This window comes from Stigmatopora nigra, chromosome 9 (genome assembly GCF_051989575.1).
Source record: "Stigmatopora nigra isolate UIUO_SnigA chromosome 9, RoL_Snig_1.1, whole genome shotgun sequence".
Taxonomy (NCBI): Eukaryota; Metazoa; Chordata; class Actinopteri; order Syngnathiformes; family Syngnathidae; genus Stigmatopora; species Stigmatopora nigra.
In genome coordinates, this window is record NC_135516.1 from 9,812,549 (window position 1) to 9,832,549 (window position 20,001).

Genomic DNA, 20,001 nt, shown 5'->3' on the forward strand with positions numbered 1-20,001 from the left:
TCTAACAGAAAATGATGTCCCACCCAAAATGAACTGCATTCTGCTCAGATCCTATCATTAAGCTTTCTGTTTTCTTATTCTTGATAGCACAGCACTAGAAAACTGGACATGATCGTCAATTCTGGTTGTGATGTCACAACCAGAACTGATGGATAAAAGCGTGCGTTCCATGATGTATTTTTTGGGTGAAATAACTATGAAATGATAAAAAAACCACTGCCTGAATTGATTTTTAAAAATATAACATGCGTGTAAATGACATGAGTGCATTTATTTTAATTTTTTACGCAAATACCATCTCTTAGCGCTTTTTAAGTATCTACTCTTGCCACCTCTGGACAAAGGAACACGTGGCTCTTTCTGTTTAAGCACTCTTCCACGTGCAGGCACCTGGCTTCAGCCGTCGTTCCCCCATCGCCTTGGAGAGCCAAACTCGACCCCCACTCGGGGCTGCGGCGGACTGTTCTTTTTTTAGTCGCATCAGCCTCACAGGCTAGCCACGCTGCCTTGTGCCCCAATCACTCACTCTTTCCCGGCCAGCAGAGTTCTGCTTAATCACTGGTTCACAGCCTCCTCGGACGAATACTCTCCAATGCGCTGCTCCAACACGCTATGAACTTGACTTGCAGCTGTGAACGCTGGCCATCTGCCTCGCACAGCGGCAAAGGACAAAGAAATAGGAAAAAGGGTAGTTGCCGGAGCGGCTGCGGAGGGAGAAAAAAAATCAGGGGATTAGACTCGGGGGGGCTGGCAGACAAGTCGTATCTGCCGGCGGAAATTGAGGAAGCAAGGGCGCGAGGGAGGAGGGAGGTCGAGGAGAGGTGAAGCACATTTGCTCCAGGGTGAAGAAACGGGTGGTGGCGTGAGTCAAGTGAAACAAAAGACATGGAAGAAGATGACAGAGGAGTGGAGGGAAAGAGGAAAAAGGAGAAGGTAGAGGAATGGCTTGGGAACAGGGAGGCTGGCCATGCCATCCTCTGGCCATCTGTTAACTGGCTCCATCATGGTTTCTATACAGGGCCAATCTAAAAGCCATTACCACATGAACTACACCTGGGGGTTCGCCTCTTGGCGTGCATGTGTCCTCACGTTGGCCTTGTTTTTCTAAGCGTAAACTTTTATGCGGGTAAAACGTGTTGACTTTGTTGATTTGATTCCACGTAATTAGTGGAAGGATGGTAAAAAAATGGAATCCCAATGATTGAAAAAAAAGTTTGTTGTTGGGGGTCAATGTTTAGTGAAATGGAGACAATTGGAGTTTAGCTGAATTAGCGGAAGAATCTTAGCGTGACCTTCATCCTCATTGTTTTTTAATATTAAGGCTTAACAGCTTAGTCTTCATGTCACTTAAAAGGGCAAGATATGATAATCAACCAAACATGGGGTTTTGTTTAGCCCACTTTTTGATCAGCATCATGTATTTCAAAACAGCAAAGATTAAAAGCATCAATCTTTTCAGAAATGGTTAACACGGCTTGTGTACGGAAAACAATGGTTAATATGTGTCGTGTAGGAAATTGTTCCAACATCGTTACTGCCTACATTATAAGCCTTTATTTTTATCTGTCCGAACAAGGCCTGAGTTGAGTGGATTAAGCGTGTACAAGTGGATTGGCTAGTAAGTATTGGATTGTTTTGATCAAAACATTTTACCGAAGGCTTCTTTGAGCAAGTGACAACTGTTGTTTTGCCTTAGAAAAGTTGTTTCCAATGACATGCGAACTAAAACAATCAGCTTTAGACGGCATTGTGCACCAGTAGTTTCAACTATGCAGAGGACAACCGTTACAAAAAATGCACAATTTCAATAGGCATGGAGTCTTGATAATTCAAATCTGACAAGATTCCGACATTAGTGAGTAAAAACTTACCATGGTGGGACTTTAATGTCCACCTTTTCTCACCAACTTGATGCAACAACAATTCTCTTAGCCTGGCTTTCCTAATCGTTGAAATGCCTTAAACTCTGACAGGCTAAAACATGTCAGTGCTTCAGAAAAGATCATGTCACACAAGAATGGCGCTAAGTGCAGTTAAGTCCAAAAAAAAAACTGATTTACTGGAGCTAGAAAGAGTCCTTCAGCCACTGATGTCACAAAGATGCTTTCCATTAGTGTCCAGATCCTTCCACTTGTGTAAAAAGTATTTTTGTACACTGACATGCTCCATGTCACCATTTAGTATAACGGTTGACCGACACTAATAGCTACTTCTGTGGTGTATGTGGTGAGCTAGGGAAGTACTTTACTGCCCTATATGATATCTAATGGACAAACATATAGCAGTTTCTCTTGAGATCTTACCTTTTCTCTTCCATTACCCGCATGGTAACTCATTTGATATTTCCTTCACCGCCAGGCCCACAGCAGTCGGTTTCTAATTTCTTCTCATCTTGTTTTATTCATATTTTCATTTTTTACGGTCATCTATCCAACCTGACCTCGGTGTCTGTCCAATTGCTCTCCCTTTCGAAACCCCCGCTTGCACTTCCTTGCAAAGCGAGCACTTCTACGCACATTGCGGTTATTTTGTTGAGCCTCCAGGAAATGTGGATATCTGCAGTTCTGCATGTTTGAAAACCTCTGGTGGGCGAGAGGTTCTCGTCACTGCAGTGGGGAGTGTGCTTGTTTGTGTTCTGACTCCTTGCCAATGCATTAACTGGGTGGTTTTCTGACATTTTATTGCAATATACAGACCAAAATATTAACTCTATATGTTCATTTTGTCCCGGTCAAAACGGATTGGATGAACAATGAGCCTGGAAGAAGAAGGGGGCTTATTTTTCTTGCATTTTCTTTTAAAACATAATTTTCTCCATTGGCGCATCTGATAGAAATGTGCAATTTGTAACCGTTTTTTTGAAGGTCAAGTATTCTAAGGTTTCCTACATATAATGTTTTGTAGTCTATGTTACGTAAATATATGTAAATAAATGTATATAATGAATGCACTCTTATGGATTGACAACATTTTTTGGGAACATTTCATTTAGTCTTTTACATTCCGCTAGAACTAGCCCACTTATATCTATCCTCATACTACACTTTTATCAGTGCATTAACTCCTATATGCTAAGTGTTTATTTGATGTGCATGTGGGTGGTTTGCGCATTATAGTCCGGATTATACTAGGGTCCCATTTTAAGAGAAAGGGAAAGATGGAAGGGTGAGGTAAGAGAATGGAGGAGAGACGATATGCCGCCACCATAAACACCCTTTGCATGATGGGCAGTCAGATCACATCCCACCCCCCCTCCGGCGTCTGCTGCACTGGCGGCTCAAGCAGCAGGAAAGAAAAAAAAAAGGAAAAAAAAAAACGCAGGGTATCAAGTCGTCCTGCAAGAGGATTACACTCCTCGAGTGAAGAAACTGGCTCTTTCAATGCACATGTGCCTAGTTTCTTTTCTAGTTTATTTATTTATTTATTATTATTTTTTGTATCTTCCTCCTCCCCTTTTCTTCTCCTGGCCCACAATTCTCCACGCTTGTTTGCATGGATGCCTGTAATACGGCCATGTTTGAAGTGTGTGTTTAGCACTGCCGGATCACAGAGCTGAGCCCAAGCGAGAATTGTGACTCTCGGGCCTTTATTTTTCATTGTATTGTGCGGTGATCTATTCTCATAAAAGACCATTAGCATTTAAAGTGTTCCTCCAGTCCTCCTGCAGTCTATAGGAGTCAAAGCATTAGAGCCTCTTGAGGACTGCAGATTATTCCTGAATCAGACACTCTGAGATCGGCTCCCCCCCCCCCTCGAAACTCCCCATTGAAAAGCCCGTAAGGCTTCTTTCATGCGTGTGGCCTTTCCTTCTCCAAATGAGTAGGCAACGTTTTTCTCACCCAGGACAACAATTTGTTTCTCTTGGCGCTTGTGTCGTTAACGTGCCAACAAAAAGAGGCGCAACACTGAAAAATAACTGGAATGGTTGTTTGTTTGTTTGCATCATTTGCATTGGGTCCTTGACTTTGTGTTTGTGTGTGTGTGTGTGTGTGTGTGTCCGCTACCAGTTCGAGTGTGTGTGTGCAAGAACGAATCGTCTATTTGCACAAATGTGGTTGCCTTTGTCGCTTTTTTTTTTTTTTTTTGGGCAGCCGGCCCTGGATGTCCTTCTGTAAACACGAGCGGGCCAAAATGTACGAGGCGTTCAACCCCATGATGCGCACATAGACAAAGCTACGGGGAACAATGCCAGCCACTCGGTGCCAATGTTCCTAAAAAACATGGTGGACGCACTCTGTGTTTATAACTGCACTGTTCATTTTTCCATATGGCGTCTTATCAATTTAAGCAGAAGATGAAAAATAAGCTGGACTTTTTTCACTGCAGTGTTTGCGTCTGATAAATGATTCATTTGCTGAAAAGCGTGATCAAGGCCATGCCTGCAGTATCTATTTCAAGCAGTCGCTGACTCACTCAGGAGGCTGGCTCAATACCTGTAGCTCCCACATCCCTCTTTTTTTCCTCAGCAGTCAACTGGGCTGTCGTGCTCGCGCTCTCTGTGTGACACGCGCTGGATCTCCACACAAATATGACTTTCAAATGTTTGTCTTGGAACACATTCTTTCATAAATGCTCCAGATTTTGTGGCAAAATTGAAATCTGCTGCATTACAGGCTTAAAACTGTTGATACCTATTTTCCGGACTATAAGTTGTACTTTTTTTTTTATATAGTTGGGCTGGGCTTGCAACTAATAGTCAAAGTACAAGTTATGTTTTTTTCCTCTCTGACCAAAACAGCTTTGTTTTTTAATTTTAGTTTAGCATTATGCTAACTCTGCTTTCCTTGCACATCCCAAAAACATATATGGTAAGTTTGTTGAACACTCTAAATTGTCCCTAAAAATGTGTCCAATTCAGGATGTCCCCCGTCTTGTGCCCATACAAGTATTAATGGCAATAGATGTCCAATCCAATTGTCTGGGAAATCGGCAGCGAGTGATCATTCGATTTTTGCATCATTCGATTTTTTTATGATCAAGCAATTTGTGAAATAGTAAATTGAACAGTGCATTCATTTTTTTAATTTTATATTATAATATATTTTCAATTTAGCGTCAATTAAAAAAAACAAACAGCCAGTACTGGACTATTAGTAAAAGTTCCCATTATAAAGTCAACATACCCATTTTTTGCCATCACTGGTAAAAAAACAAAACATATTTATTTCGGGAATATGTTAAATTTGGGTTGCCACTGCATTGATAAATACCAAATTGGAATAACAAAATGTATCCACCATGACCCTCTGCCATGATGTGCGATAATTAACATCCAGAGAGTCCATGCGAGTCCTAGACCGCAGATGATAAAAGACCCTTTGAGTCCTCTCGGGGGAAGGCTGAGGTTGAGGGAGGGCAAAGGGGAGCAGATGTAAGGCATAGCGTATTCTTTGCCTTAAGGGAGCATCCTGATCTGCCTATCGATATCCCACTTCTTCTTTTTGTCCAGCCTACCCCCCCTTTTGGATCATTAGTATTGATCCAACGTGGGATACCTAGGAGAGGGGTCCTCATTTCTATCTTTTTATAGGCCATTCATTCCTGATATAATTCACCAGAGTCTGTGCGTGTCTGCTTTATTTCGGAGACCATGACTCGTCGAAAACCTGGTGGGAGGGGAGGGAGGATGTTTTGTCAGAGAAAGGATTTATTTGAAAGGATTGTGCAACCAATAGGCTCAACATTGGTTGAAAATATGAAATTAACCCTTTCTGGAACAGGGGCAGCTATTCTTAACCTGACATTTAATACCTTTTAGCCCTTAATGAAGTGAATGTTTTGAGGTAATGTTAAAAATACTTCTATAGGGCAGGTGGATTTTATTTTTGGTCATTATAAATAACGATTATACTAATTTTGTAATTTTTCATCTTGGGTTGTTACTGATTTTGTTATTTGATATCATAGTTTCAAAAGGTTGTGTTGTCATTGTATAATGGCAACCCATGGTAATGACTTTTTCTAATGATTATTTTTTGTTTTAGTGCCACTCTTCAAAGACTTTTCTAGCTTTGGAACTCCTCCAAAGCTATTTGCTATTTAAAAAAATACCATTTTCAAGGCTTGTTGGGTATCACCAGTGAAGGTTTTCCATCTTAGAGGGTACTCCTGACTTATAAAATGTCCTGTAATCACATTTTCAAGTACCTGTAAACAGGATTGCATAACCTGAGATTCATTACTGTTGCCTTTTTTCCGTGTCCTTCTTCCCCTTCCACGCTCAGCCGCGGTTGTTTGATGTTCTTGTCGGACGCTGCCTCCTGAAAGCAGATGAATTTAAAATAGAGAGAGATTGATTCTATCAGCATTTTAGCTTTCTTCCCCGCAGCAAAGGAAACAGATGGCGTACGTTTGTCATGTGTTTAGGTAGCGGGGGTGCCGTTAGGCCCTGACCAACCAATGGGACTGGAAAAACAAGCAGACCTCTGACGTGGTCATTTTCTCGGATGGAATCCAATGCTTACAGCATTGGGGACAGCTTGCGTTGTTGTCCTTGCGTCCAAGAAGCTTGATTTATCAGCACAGGAAATTGCCGTTGGTAATTGCTTTTCGACTGTGGGAAAGTGGAATATGTAATTATAGGCGCAGGTATGGGGGAGGTGTCAGAGTGGTTGTGCCAGAGAGAGAGAGATAGTGGTTAAAAGTGCAAAGAGAAGAGGAAGCGGTGGAGGCTGATGGATGCTTGATTACGTGTCTGACCATCTGGATTGCTGACATCGAGATGCTTAATCCTATTTACTTGAGAAACCGTTTGCCGAGTCTTATCTATGTGGAATTGGAGGCCAATGCTTTTTTTTGGGGTTGCTTGTATTAGATTCCAGAAATGACAAGAATGGATAGTGTTTAGGATGCGCTACATTCCACGCCTTCGGATCGTTAAACTTGGGCCAATGGGAATTTTTTTTCCGGGGCAGTTCTAGCCATGAGCCTTTTATACTTTTTAATCGTTGGTTTAACATTTAGAAAGTTGTGTAGTAGAATTGAGATGGAGCTGTACCATTATTTTATTTGGGATAGTTGGTCACAATCGATTACAGTAGGCTGTTCTCATATATTTGATAAATATCACTTAGCATTGGGTCCATTGTTGTCATTGGTGATAGGCATTCAGTCTATTTCGATCTCTGATTAATTTGAATACAAGTATGCTTTATGACACTTGTTGTTGAAAGGCATTTCTTTACATTTCATTGAGTTCCGCCTGTTGAGAGAATAAATCAAAATCCTAAAGTACCTCCCTAAAATTCCCCCTGAATCTTCCCATCTTGTCTTGTTCACACTATTCAATGCTCCCAACTTTGCGTTTGGGGAATTCCCTTTTTCATTTCAGCACGACTTCCCCTCAGTCCCACAAGCAAAGTCCATAATGGCATGCTTGGCGGAGGACTCCATCAAACACCTTTACGACGAACTAGAACACACCCCGAGGCTCTTTTTGGATGAAGGCGCATCCATTTCCCCAGACACACGGCAAACTTTCACAACCCTCACAACCTTGTCGGCGGCCTCCCAACATAATCAGACACCCAGAAGCACGGACACTCTTCCCGAAATGGCCTTTTTAATAGTGGCTGCATTTAAACAATTACTGCTAACAACTCCTTATTACCCCCTTTGCCCTGCCCCTCCTTTTGATCCCGACATCTAATTGCTAGCGCCGTTACCGAGCGGGTCTCTGCATAGTTATTAGATGGGAGTCATTACAGGCACAGGCGGTTCAATGCCACCCTCACTGTACGCTTGTTTTCCGTCGGCAGGGAGTAGATTGCGTGGAGTGTGTACGTCTTTTTCGGTGACTCTCTCGCCCCATTGGGCGGTATGTTTATCCTCCCGCAGTGACGGCTCGTCTAAAACACGGCAAACCTTGCTGCATGTCTGCCCGCCTACTAAACCCAACCTAATGAGTAGCTAGCTGAGAGGGAGAAGGAGGAAAAAAAAAACCTGCGCCTTTAATGAGGACGGATATAGTGGGCCCGCTGTCTTGGCTGGTATCGCCTCTTTCAGGACGCTGCAGATGTGAAAGGCTGGGAACAGTGGCTCTCACATTGCCACGTTTGTGTCCATGGCTTAGATTTCGTCTTTGAGGGAGGACAGCGACGATTCTAGCGGGCTTGGATGGACTCACATTTTAGACTGAAAGATGGATAGATTTGGCAGATATTTAGATATTAGGACACATTTTATATGGGTGTAACTGCGATTAATTGCATTGTCATATGTAATCCAATATGGAATTCAAATGTCGTAGTCGGCAGTTTTCATTTTATAAGGTGATGGAAATATGTTTTGAATAGGGATAGCTGATTAGCCATGATGAGGAATTGTAAAGTCATACACACAATCTTGTAATAAATTCAAAAGTATTATTGAGCACACTTTTATTTTAAGTCCGTGGTCATTTTAAGGATTGGCTGTTCCTAGCTGGCTGGTCATGGTTAGCTGTGATAAGCTCCAGCACCCCTTGAAAGCCCCTGTTGGGCTAAGCAGTACAGAACATGCCATATTAAGGAAATGGTTCTTTATATTAAATTATTGGGAATGGGTTAGTTTGCAGTTTAAATCATTTATTGGGTTAATATTTTTTATTATATTTAATGTGCAAAAATAGTGTTCAAAAAGCATTACGTAAAAAAAGTATTGTATATAAAACTTACAATATTGTGCCAGTTATGACAATGCTATTGCTTCATTTTTTTTTTACTAGTAAACATTTTGCCAGTCTCAAGCTAATGTTTTTTTCCTCAGAAAGGTATATATAATACTTCAAATACTTTGACTGTCAGTGTACACTTTTTTTCACTTAAATTCTACTCATGTTCTTTCACCTCATCCTTTTCTTGTTGTTGTATTCAATATTTTTTTCCACCTCCCTTTCCAGAGGACCTGTTGCCATTCGGCTTTCCCAGTATCGATATGGGTCCTCAGCTGAAAGTGGTAGAGCGCACAAGGACAGCCACCATGCTGTGCGCCGCCAGCGGAATCCCAGATCCAGAGATCTCCTGGTTTAAGGACTTCCTTCCCGTTGAACCCAGCACCAGCCAAGGTCGCATCAAACAGCTCCGATCAGGTAAGAAATGTTCCCTTTGTTTCCACGTGTCTTCAGTTTTACAAAAAAGCCAATAAAGCCGCATCCGAAGCTTAACATTGCTGTCTCACATAAAAAAACAAAAAAGAATCCCCATTGCTCTAAATTTGACGATTATCATGCTTTATTTGTGATTACGATCAAGAGATTACATGCTTCTCTCTGACGCTGTGGGGATGGATTTACAACCTTTTTAAAGCCAATTTTATGAATTTGCTTAATTCACCAGCCAAGGGGAAAATTGTCGTTTTTAATCAACATTCAGGACCTCCCCTTTTACTTTAATACAAGGCTGTCAGACTAATGTTGGTACATTTTAGATATAATATTTAGATTTGTTTTTATGAATGAATTAAAAGAACTGGATTAAAAGCCCTGAATATTCATTTTTTTATAAATCTAAAACAATGTTTATTTTAGCTTTTTTATTATTCTTTCTTTTATTATTCTTTTTATTATTTATTTCTTATTTATATTTTTAGATTTTACAAAATGATTTTTGAACTAAAAACATGAAAATGGATTGGAAAAATTACAATTATTAATTTAAAAGGGGCAAAATCTGGAAATTTATTATACATCTGTACTCTTCATTTTAGTTTGATCCTAAAACAGAAAGTCGCCACTCATGATTTACTTTCCCGGGCCACACAAAATGATGCAGCGGGCCAAATTTGGCCCCCGGGCCGCCACTTTGACACATTTACTTTAATAAGTCTCCAACCTCAGCCTCATATTTCTGTATAGTAACTGCTGAACTCGGACGTGCTACAAACCAACTCATGCCGCACAAACTTGCTAGATTAATCATAAATCCGCTCAAAACCGGCCAACTCGGAGTCAGATGGATTTGATATAAAAACGATGCATTTGTTAGCTAATTACTCATAATGAAATCAAGTCAGATTGAGGGGGAAAAAAAGCACATGCGTATTGACAGGTGGCTCGACGGAAGAACATTTTGCACTTAAGATGGTTTGCTCAGCTTTGTTTGTGTTCCTCTACGGAGACCAGACAGTCTCTCCTAGAATACGCAGACAAGCATTCCTCAGCTATTTTTCCCTCAGCTGTCCTCGGGGGTAATGAAAGTGATGGTGAGGCAAAATCATTTTGCTGTAGCTCAACGCCGCTACGTTTTCGCGCTTGTCGGCCGACATACTCCGTTGATGGCTTCTGCCCCTTGTCAACCTTTCAACTGCAATCTTCATTTGTACCACTACGCTTTCAAAAACCTCCCTAACATTTTTTTTTTGCCCTGGTGGGCCGTCAAATCCTTGACCCGAATCCATGTTGTTGTTTCAGGGCAAGTCAAGTGGCGGACAATCTCAGTACTGTATCTGCATGCCGAGTATTCGCGTGTTTTTTATAGGGGAGTTATCCAATCCTCCAGTATGGTGAGCACCGCACGGAAATAGAACGGCAGCAATATCAATAATCAACACTAATTTTAGTGCAATTTAAATTTGACTGACAAATTTACGTATGAACATTCATCCTCTCATTGTAGTCCTTTACTGACCATCTGAACAACCCCAAACAAACAAGAAAAATCCCAACATGATCTACGACTGTAGTATAACTCATTTCCTATTTTCTGGTATTTATTCCATCCATTTGTTGGGAGTTACTCCGACCTGACATTTTTTTTCCACCAGTGTTGCACGTTAGGCCAAGTATGGCCCCGATGAAAGAATATCAAGACAAATGACACTGTTAGTTTCAGTGCGAGCTTTAATGGGATTTCAACTCAACAAAAGCGCCACAGAGCCAAGCAACAAAATGCACTGTATAATGAAATGCTGGCTGCACTGAGATGCCTTGGAGGAAATCAATTAGACCTGAGCCAGGCGCAAAATAGCGGTGCCACGTCGTGCTGCCTGACGTTCCTTTAAGATCACTTCAATGGGGGGCACCTTTCCGAGTTCTCCCTCTTATGTTGGAGGCGAATGTCATTGGATGGCAGCCAGGGGCGTGTTCAGAGAACAAAATGTTGTCTTCTATTCTCTCTTCTTCTTTTCGCTTTACCCACAATCGCAAGTATTTCCGTGGCTCGTATGAGTGAAGATGAAAAAACGATTTTGGAAATAACCGTACCTTATTTTAGAAAAGATTCCAGACTTCCAGAAATAGGGCCTTCATCAATTTCTGTCCCTCAAAGCACAAAGTTCGCTAATGTATTCTGTCGGGCTAATTATTGAACACCATTGTGCCCTTTTCAGGACAGAAAAAATTCCCTAGTTGGAAAAGTCAAGTGTCTAGGGTACCTAAACACTGGCTTTGAAGAATGTTGTTGTTTTCTGGAGGGCATACCCTTAATGTCCTAGACTAGGATCTATTTGTAGGAACATACCTACGGCACTCTGTTATTTAGTACCTGGGAATTCTCTGTAAAGAATTAACCTACTTAATCCATCTCTTGATACCGTTGCTATAACGTTACAATTATAGGAAACCTCGAGATTTGACAACAACAACAACAAAAAAGATTAGGGCCACAAGAAGGAAGAAACAAACAAAAAGAAAATAGGACAGTCATATTAAAGTGATAATATGTATGTTGTAAAATTATGAAAAGAAAGTCATAACAATATAAGGTCAGAATGGTTATTTGACATGCTTTTACCTCGTATCACAAGTTTAATGTCGTAATGCTAGAAAAAGTTGGGAAATTGAAAAAGTTGCAAGATTGAAGTCAATCGTTACTTTCACATAATAAGTATGGATTGAGTGCAGCTCAGCCATGTAAGTTATCTTACCTTGGCTGGAAGGTATGAAAAACTATTAGTATAAATGAAGGTATGGATTATAATTGAATATAGATGAGACGCCAAAAGTTTCCTTATCCATAAAAAAACATTGTAAAGTACAAATTTCACAAAAGGCTCTCAATATTGTTCATTTTTACATGACGTAAAGTACATCAGAGCTAATTTAGCTACATTGTTTCTACTGCCTACATACATATTTTAAAAATATGCTTGTTATAATGACTTTTTTTCTTTTAATAATGACTGTAAATTAGTAATACAATGTAAATCTTTTTTTCACCAGAATTTTACGTAACGTTACACAATTCATCTCATAATGAGTTATTATATTACGAAATGAATGTCGTTATATTAGTATTTTATTCTCATAGGCTTTTCTTTCTTTGTGTGGCTGTTGTATGATTTGCAGCAGATTCAATATTTATCTAATATGACAAAAAACATACATTTGTGATCTAATTGGTTAGAAGCAGTCCCATTTCTAATCCGCTTAAAGTTAAAAAAGACCAGCGCTACTACTTCTGGAAGCAAATTAGATTGAAATGGCACCACAGAGAGGTTGAAATCGAATTAAGCAAACTGTCTGGCATGCATGTGCTGGAAGTCCAGACAATAGCATGAAGAGAATAAACTGTTGGAATTACATGAACAAAAAAATCCCTTAGACATATCCTCCAAATTAGGTTATTAATGCGGGGCAGCATTTCTGGGCCAATTTCTATTAAGGGATCCATCTCTCGCTCTTGTTTTATTTTTATTTTTTTATTCATTTTATACAAGCATGACAATCTGTAGGTCAATATACATATGACTTGCGAGACTGAGAGTCTTCAAATTTACCATAGTACTTAACGGACGAGGACATGCCACAGCCTAGCCTAGCAGATGGCCTGCAATATGGCCCCGGAGGTTGACTGCTGTGTAATGGATAGCCCTGCCTTACCTCAGAATTGGAGTGTGGTCAAAGGTTGTAGAAAAATGGCAAAAAAAAATTAGACTTTATGTGATCCTGTGTAAGGTGAAAGACAATTATCTTTTTATACTTCATTTTGGAAATTTACACAATTCTACTAGAATTTGTATCATACATTTATGTTCAAATGACTGAATTTAAATGAGTTTAAGTTTAAGTTATGGACTGTTATTAGTAGTAGACGTCCAATCCAGTGTATTAACTCATTGCCTCAGTTAATATAAAGTCATATTTTATTAATATGACTTTTGAATTAATTACTATACAGAATGTGATTCATCTTTAATTCATTTTACGGGATTCACAATTAATCTTACAGTTAGGCATTTAATTGACAGCGTTCGACATTTTATCTATTTGTAATGCAACGGTTGGCAGTGAATGGATAAATATTTCCTACCAGTTAAAATGGATAGGTCGCCTATCATTTGAAAAATTCCTTCGTATTCCCTTGTTTTTAACCCTGCGTGAGACTCAACCCATTTTAATGTCTTATTCTTTATTTGTTTTTGCTTGTTTTATCTATTATACTTGACACAGTTTTTGTACTTGCTATTCATAGACAGTACTTTTTGTGGAGTTTTAAACTACTTTAAAGCTTCATCTCCAGGTAAAATGTAGCAGTTCAGAGAGGGATATAAAAAAAGCAATTAATTCCAAGATTTGAAGCTCCATCCGGAGAAGAACGCATCTAACCTGAGTGCTCCATTTCAACCGGTGGAGCTATCAGTTTAGGCAGTATCGCTACAGCCTGGCAGTCATGATACACCACCACCTTCAATTTTTACTGCAACTAGGTTGATGTAGATCTTATCGCAGTCTGGCTCAGTTCGCAGCTTACTTTCTCTACTTGTAGGTTATCCCATTTCTCACTTTCATCTGGTTTACTGCTAATATTTTGTTTATGTACCTCAAAACTGTCAGCATGTTTTTTTAATTGAATTGAGTATTTTTATCGTCATTATACTCAGGTTCACTCATGTACATGATACATTTAGCTCATCTCTTATCGTGGAGCCAAAAACAGAGAACACAGTATTAAAAATGTGTTTTTCCGAGGCAATGGCGCATGTTTAAATACGCACTTTATCTCAAGTGATTTCCTAAAAAGTAGTTTGACTACCACAAGTGGGTTCCATCTAGTGGTACGTAATATATTGACGTAATTTAATGTTCTAACAACCTTTTTTTCCTATGATGGTTTAGTTGTGTTCAACTCCAACATTCAATGTTTTACACAATTTACCTCAAAACTTAAAAGTATTATGATTTTCCCTTCAAAATCTCAGTGCTAATACAAAAACCGTGACTCACGAAAATACTGTCTTCCCCATAGTATTGCTATTTAATCTATTTTTATCGGGAAGGGCGAACCAAAATGGATTCCACATCTAGTGCTGTCAATAGCAGCCATTGAGTTAATGTTGCCCCTTATAGTGGCCCTTGCTGTAAAATCTTTGAGAACCTCCGAATGAAATCATGTGTGACTTGAATGCAAATGAAAATGATAGCGAGTGCACTATTAGATTAAATTTGTTATGATAGTTATTGTCTCTACACAGCAGCTTTGCACTACATTAAATTTAAAAGGGAAATACGGGATAAACAGTGTTCATTAAACCAACATTGCGCAGCTGCTTTAACTCGGTGTGGCTTGCACAGGAATTGTCGCCTGCAAAATTGGACATTGGTGTCTAGTAAGGTATTTTAGGACCAAAACCAAGTTTTAACAAGATATTAACAATGCAAATGTCTTTACAGTAGTTTTGAATGTGTTTAGAAGATGGGAACATCAAAAAAAGCAATTGGAAAAGTGCTGGGAAGAGTTTGTCTGCCTTTTTGATTTGCTTTAATTGAACTGGGATCATAAATTTTAACAAGACCATTTACCTCCACCAGATCCCCTCCATAATTAATGAACAACTCTGTGAATCTATCACCATCAGTAGCAACCATTCATTTTGGGGAAAGCTACGCAAAGCTTCCCATATATAATATTACTATCTTTTTCTGTCCACTTTTTGACACGCTTTGACTGATTCTGATGCTGTTCTTCTTGGGATTCCGCCCATAACCTTAATGCTTGTATCATCATTTATTTCAAAAGGCGCTTTCATTTTTAATTGCAAAAACATTTACAATTTGTCTTCCTTTTTTTCCATTGCATAATTTAGACAAGTCACAAAATCCAGGGACAAAAAGAAATTATATATATTTGTATTTTTTTTTGTCCCTGGTTTTTGTGACTTTTCCAAATTATATATATGTATATATATGTATATATAGGTATATATGTGTATATATAGGTATGTATATATATGTATATATATATAGGTATGTATATATATGTATATATATGTATATATATATAGGTATGTATATATATGTATATATATATATAGGTATGTATATATATGTATATATATATATAGGTATGTATATATATGTATATATATATAGGTATGTATATATATGTATATATAGATATATATGTATATATATGTATATATATGTATATATAGATATATATGTATATATATGTATATGTGTATATATATATATATATATATATATATATATATATATATATATATATATATATATATATATATATATATATATATATATATATATATATATATATATATATATATATATATATATATATATATATATATATATATATATATATATATATATATATATATATATATATATATATATATATATATATATATATATATATATATATATATATATACATATACATATACATATACATATACATATACATATACATATACATATACATATACATATACATATACATATACATATACATATACATATACATATACATATACATATATATATACATATATATATATACATATACATATACATATATACACACACATATATACACGCAAGCACTCGCACTTACACACACACATAGTATGTATCGTTCCATTGATCCGTCACTCTACGAAGCCATGTTTATCCTTTAGTGCAGCTTGTACACTATAACGTCTTCTATATATTTTCCTACAAAGCGCAGATATATTTAGCCAGCCTGAGGGCTTTAATGTGTCTATAAAATATTGTGTGTGTGAGACTTTGGGGGTTTCTTTTGTTCTACCCTGAGCATGTTTGTTGTGTGTGTGTATGTTGCAAATTGTTATGCTTTTTTTTTGTCTTTGCTCAGTGCAGTGCACCGCAGTGTAAACCCCGGTTTTGTACTTCCTCCTCAGGGTTCTTGTCAAAGTCAGTTTCAAAAAAGATGAATGTGCCACAGAACGCCGCTAAAAAAAAAAAAATCACTGCAAGTATTTCAAAAGGCCCGTTAGCAATAGTGGGAATAAAATAGCGGTAAGAATAGAAGACTTTGAAACCAGATGAAGAAAAGAACACCTGACAAATGTTGGCCATAATTTTAGTTTAGGGAAGGAAATTAGGAAGACGATTGAGGAAATAAAAAGGGATGAGTTGAAGAGTATCATTGGGTTCTTGCTCAGGGGTACTGCCTACCAGTAAACTGTTAAAAGAAAAAAAGAAAAGTATTAGAGGCTGTTTTATGTTTACACAAAGTCTTCTTTTTTTTATCTCAAACATCCTTGCATTTGTATATAGTCACATTTGAGTTATAGTTTATACAAAAGGGGCCTTGAATAGTATAATTCTTTCAAAACATGGCAAAAATACATCATTATGTAGTTTCTTTGGCAATATGAACACCAGGACTGTATATACTAATCATTTTCTTACTATATTTGTATATAGCGTCATAACAAACAAGGTCTCATGAATAAAACAATTTGGAATTTATACAATTTAACAGTAAATCAAATGAGCAGATTTTGCTACCATTTATTTTATATTTAATTTGACAAGAAACTTCATCTTCCAGTGCTATTCCAATGCTATTTACATCTTTTTTTTCTATAAATATTCACTCGTGAGTTAAATTGAGGTCACTCCCGCCCTGCAGCGCTTACATCAAAAATTTCCCCTCACAATCCAAAACAAAATAAGAACAACACCGTTGCCATATATTTTATTGTACTCCAATCCCCTGGTCCCATACAAAAAAAAATAGATAAAACAAAACAGACTTTGATAGAAGCTGAAGCAACAGAAGTGAGAATCAATCCCCCCGGGGTCACAACGTACAAAAAAAAACAAGTAAAAGAACGACAAACAAACCAGGCAAAAGATAGCCAGATGCCAACAGAAAAACGTTTTGGAAAAATGACTCAACTCAACGTCATTCTTTTTCTTCTTTCTTCCTATGCAGGAGCTCTACAGATCGAGAACAGCGAGGAAACGGATCAAGGAAAGTACGAGTGCGTGGCCACCAATTCTCAAGGCGTACGCTACTCCTCGCCAGCCAACCTCTACGTGCGAGGTAAGGCCTGAAAACACAACAACATGCGACAAAAACACACAACACATACAGAACACAAAATAGGGTGATATCAGCACTCCGGGTGCCGTTGCATTGTAAACCAAAGGCGTCTTTTTCCATGACTGTGCTCTTTCAACAAGTACTACTAACCAACCCATTGTCTGCAGTATACGTGTAGATATTGTTTGCTATTCTCTATTTTAAACCGTGGTGACCAAAGCACCACGGTTTAACTGCATGGAGATGTCACTGTCTATTAAAATGCTTTCTGTATCTGAGGCTATGTGATCTGGGGTGGGCAAATTACGGCCCGGGTACTAAAATAGCAATAAAATAACAATTTTAATATCGGTCCATGTATAAGGCTCACTGGATTATAAGGCCCCCCTTCGGCTTTGGAGAAAATTTAAGACTTTTAATTGCGCCCTTTAGTCGTGAAAATACGGTAATGTTAATTTTACTTCATTTGTACTTGGATAGTGGTTTTGGTTAAAATGGTTAAAATACTCTAATTGGTGAGTTTAATTAAAAAAAGAAATCATTGCACTCTTGCACAAAATTCAAAAATAAATCACTTTTACATATAATGTGAATACAATTATTTTTTTAAACAAATAATTAAATAAATATAATAATGATAAAAAAAATACTAGTACTTAATTTTTCTTTTACATTAAAGAATAATAATTCAAACATTGTTCATCCAAACTAGAATAAAGTAAAAAAAAGTGTTTTTTTGCCGAGCAGGTTTGTTTTTAGATCCATTATTTAGTACAAAATAAAAAATGACCCATTCCCAACTTTTGGATATACCTATTCCCTATGCACAAAACTTTGCCCACCCCTTAATTTAACCATTATGAGCCCAAGAAATCAAATTGAATCCATTTGATATGTTGATATTCCCCTGAAATTTCCCAATTTTTGGCACCATTGTTCCCAGTGGTAATGATCGTAGCCTCTGAAATGTCTAAGTGTGATTCTGTGCGGGTGCGTGGGTGCGCGCGTGTGGCTTTGCGCTGGCCATTTTTATTCTCTCTGTGTTTCCTGGTTCTCTCTCCTCACGTCATTGTGTTCCGCATCAACCCCCCTTCCATCCCTCAGAGCTTCGAGAAGGTTGGTGTGCTCTCTCTTTTCTTTTGTTACTCCTTTGTTTCAGAAAGCTTCCCTTATTGAAACAGAGAGAAACAATAAAGAAAGAAAGAAAAATCCTCAAAGACCACCGCAGCACTCTAAACTAGAAAAGCGGCTCCCCGATTCAGTTAATTTCCCCAAATCCGTTCCTCTGTCTACGACAGCCTAAGCAACCCGATGCATTGACTGCTTGGTGAGGCCTTGTGTGCAGACCCCCTTGGCATTGCCTTCAAACCCCCCTACCCTTACACCCCATCACTGTTTTTGCATGCTATGGCCCTTGTTGTCGTGGAGACCCAAGAATTGTAATTTTTCAGAAGAAGTGATATTTGCATGGGAGAGAAGAAAGAAAGAGAAAGGAGCACGACGGGAGCATGACGCACTTTGTCGCCACACCCTTGCTGTGTTCGTTCTCAACTTGTCTCGTCTGGTTTTGTCCCTCCCTTCTCCCCCTCCTGCCACCCCCCCCCCCCCTCCTCCCCCTTCTGCTCTTTTGCATCATTGCATCACCCAGTAATTGCATTTGCTCCGATCTTGCACTTGTTGCATCCCTCGGCAACCTCCCACTCCCGACCGATCACGTGTCGCTTTTGTGGATTCTCCTCTCGCTTTCTTAGGCCCTAAGAATAGAAAAAGAGGGATCATTTTCAAATCCATCTACTCGCAGTGACCCTCACTTTTGCGCCGACGTCTTTAGTGCTCTTAATAAGGGAAATGAGATCATTAAATGGCAGGGATTTTAGAGTGATGGGTCATCAACTGACGATGCTACTACACCTCCATATTCGTATATTTGGATCGTCCGGTGGATTCCGGTAGCTAAAACTTGAAGCAGTTCACCGGTTTAAATAACCGTAAAAATAAAATTCAAAACTTTAGACTTAATGTGAATTTGAAAGTGAAAAATATCACATTTGAATTGATCTGAATTCAAATGGATTGGATGCTTATTGTCATGATGGCAGATGAGTTTATTATTGTTGAATATTCACTGTTTTATGCACACTTTTGAAATTCTAATTGCCTTTCATTGCATGTTATTATTAGTCAATCATCCTGTCATCATGTTAATGATTTTGATTAACTATCATTTCAGTTGGTAGGAAACATAAATAGCAAATGATTGTATTTAAAAACAATATAGTTTTTACAGCTGGCCTATATGCACCATATTGGTAACCTCTTACAATACAGCGTGACAAACAAACTATATATTTATTAGATTTTTATAGGGCAAGAAACCATGTGACTGATCCCAGCCAATCATAAAACAGAGCTGGTGATAGTAATTAAGCAGTAGTAATTAAACCGAGATAAAAATAGTAACGGCGTATTATACTTGTCATAATCCCTGTATGATAACAAATCAGATAAAATGAAATGGGTCAATACTATAAAATATGTTTATCATTTGCTGTGGCATGAAGAGTTTTCAATAGATTAACATATTGAGATAATTCCATTAGCAAATGCAGTAAAATACCAAACTGTGGAGTTAGAATACGTTCACTTTAAATTGTGTAGGATAGCAATTTGCAAAGTCGAGGTTGCCATTTGTATTTGTTCTTAAGAAAAATATGATAAAATATAACAGATTCTCTGTCATTTTATTGGAAGACAAGTCAAAAAAGGCACA

At 38.2% G+C, this 20,001-nt stretch overlaps 1 protein-coding gene across 1 annotated transcript in view; it reads left to right on the forward strand.

The window, feature by feature from the left end:
• Window positions 1-20,001, forward strand: part of LOC144201309 (receptor-type tyrosine-protein phosphatase S-like) — a 75,380-nt gene that overhangs the window by 22,957 nt on the left and 32,422 nt on the right. The window contains exons 6-8 of the mRNA XM_077723823.1: window positions 8,879-9,067; window positions 17,121-17,231; window positions 18,336-18,347. Coding sequence (XP_077579949.1) covers window positions 8,879-9,067; window positions 17,121-17,231; window positions 18,336-18,347 — 312 coding nt within the window. The remainder of the gene's footprint in view (window positions 1-8,878; window positions 9,068-17,120; window positions 17,232-18,335; window positions 18,348-20,001) is intronic.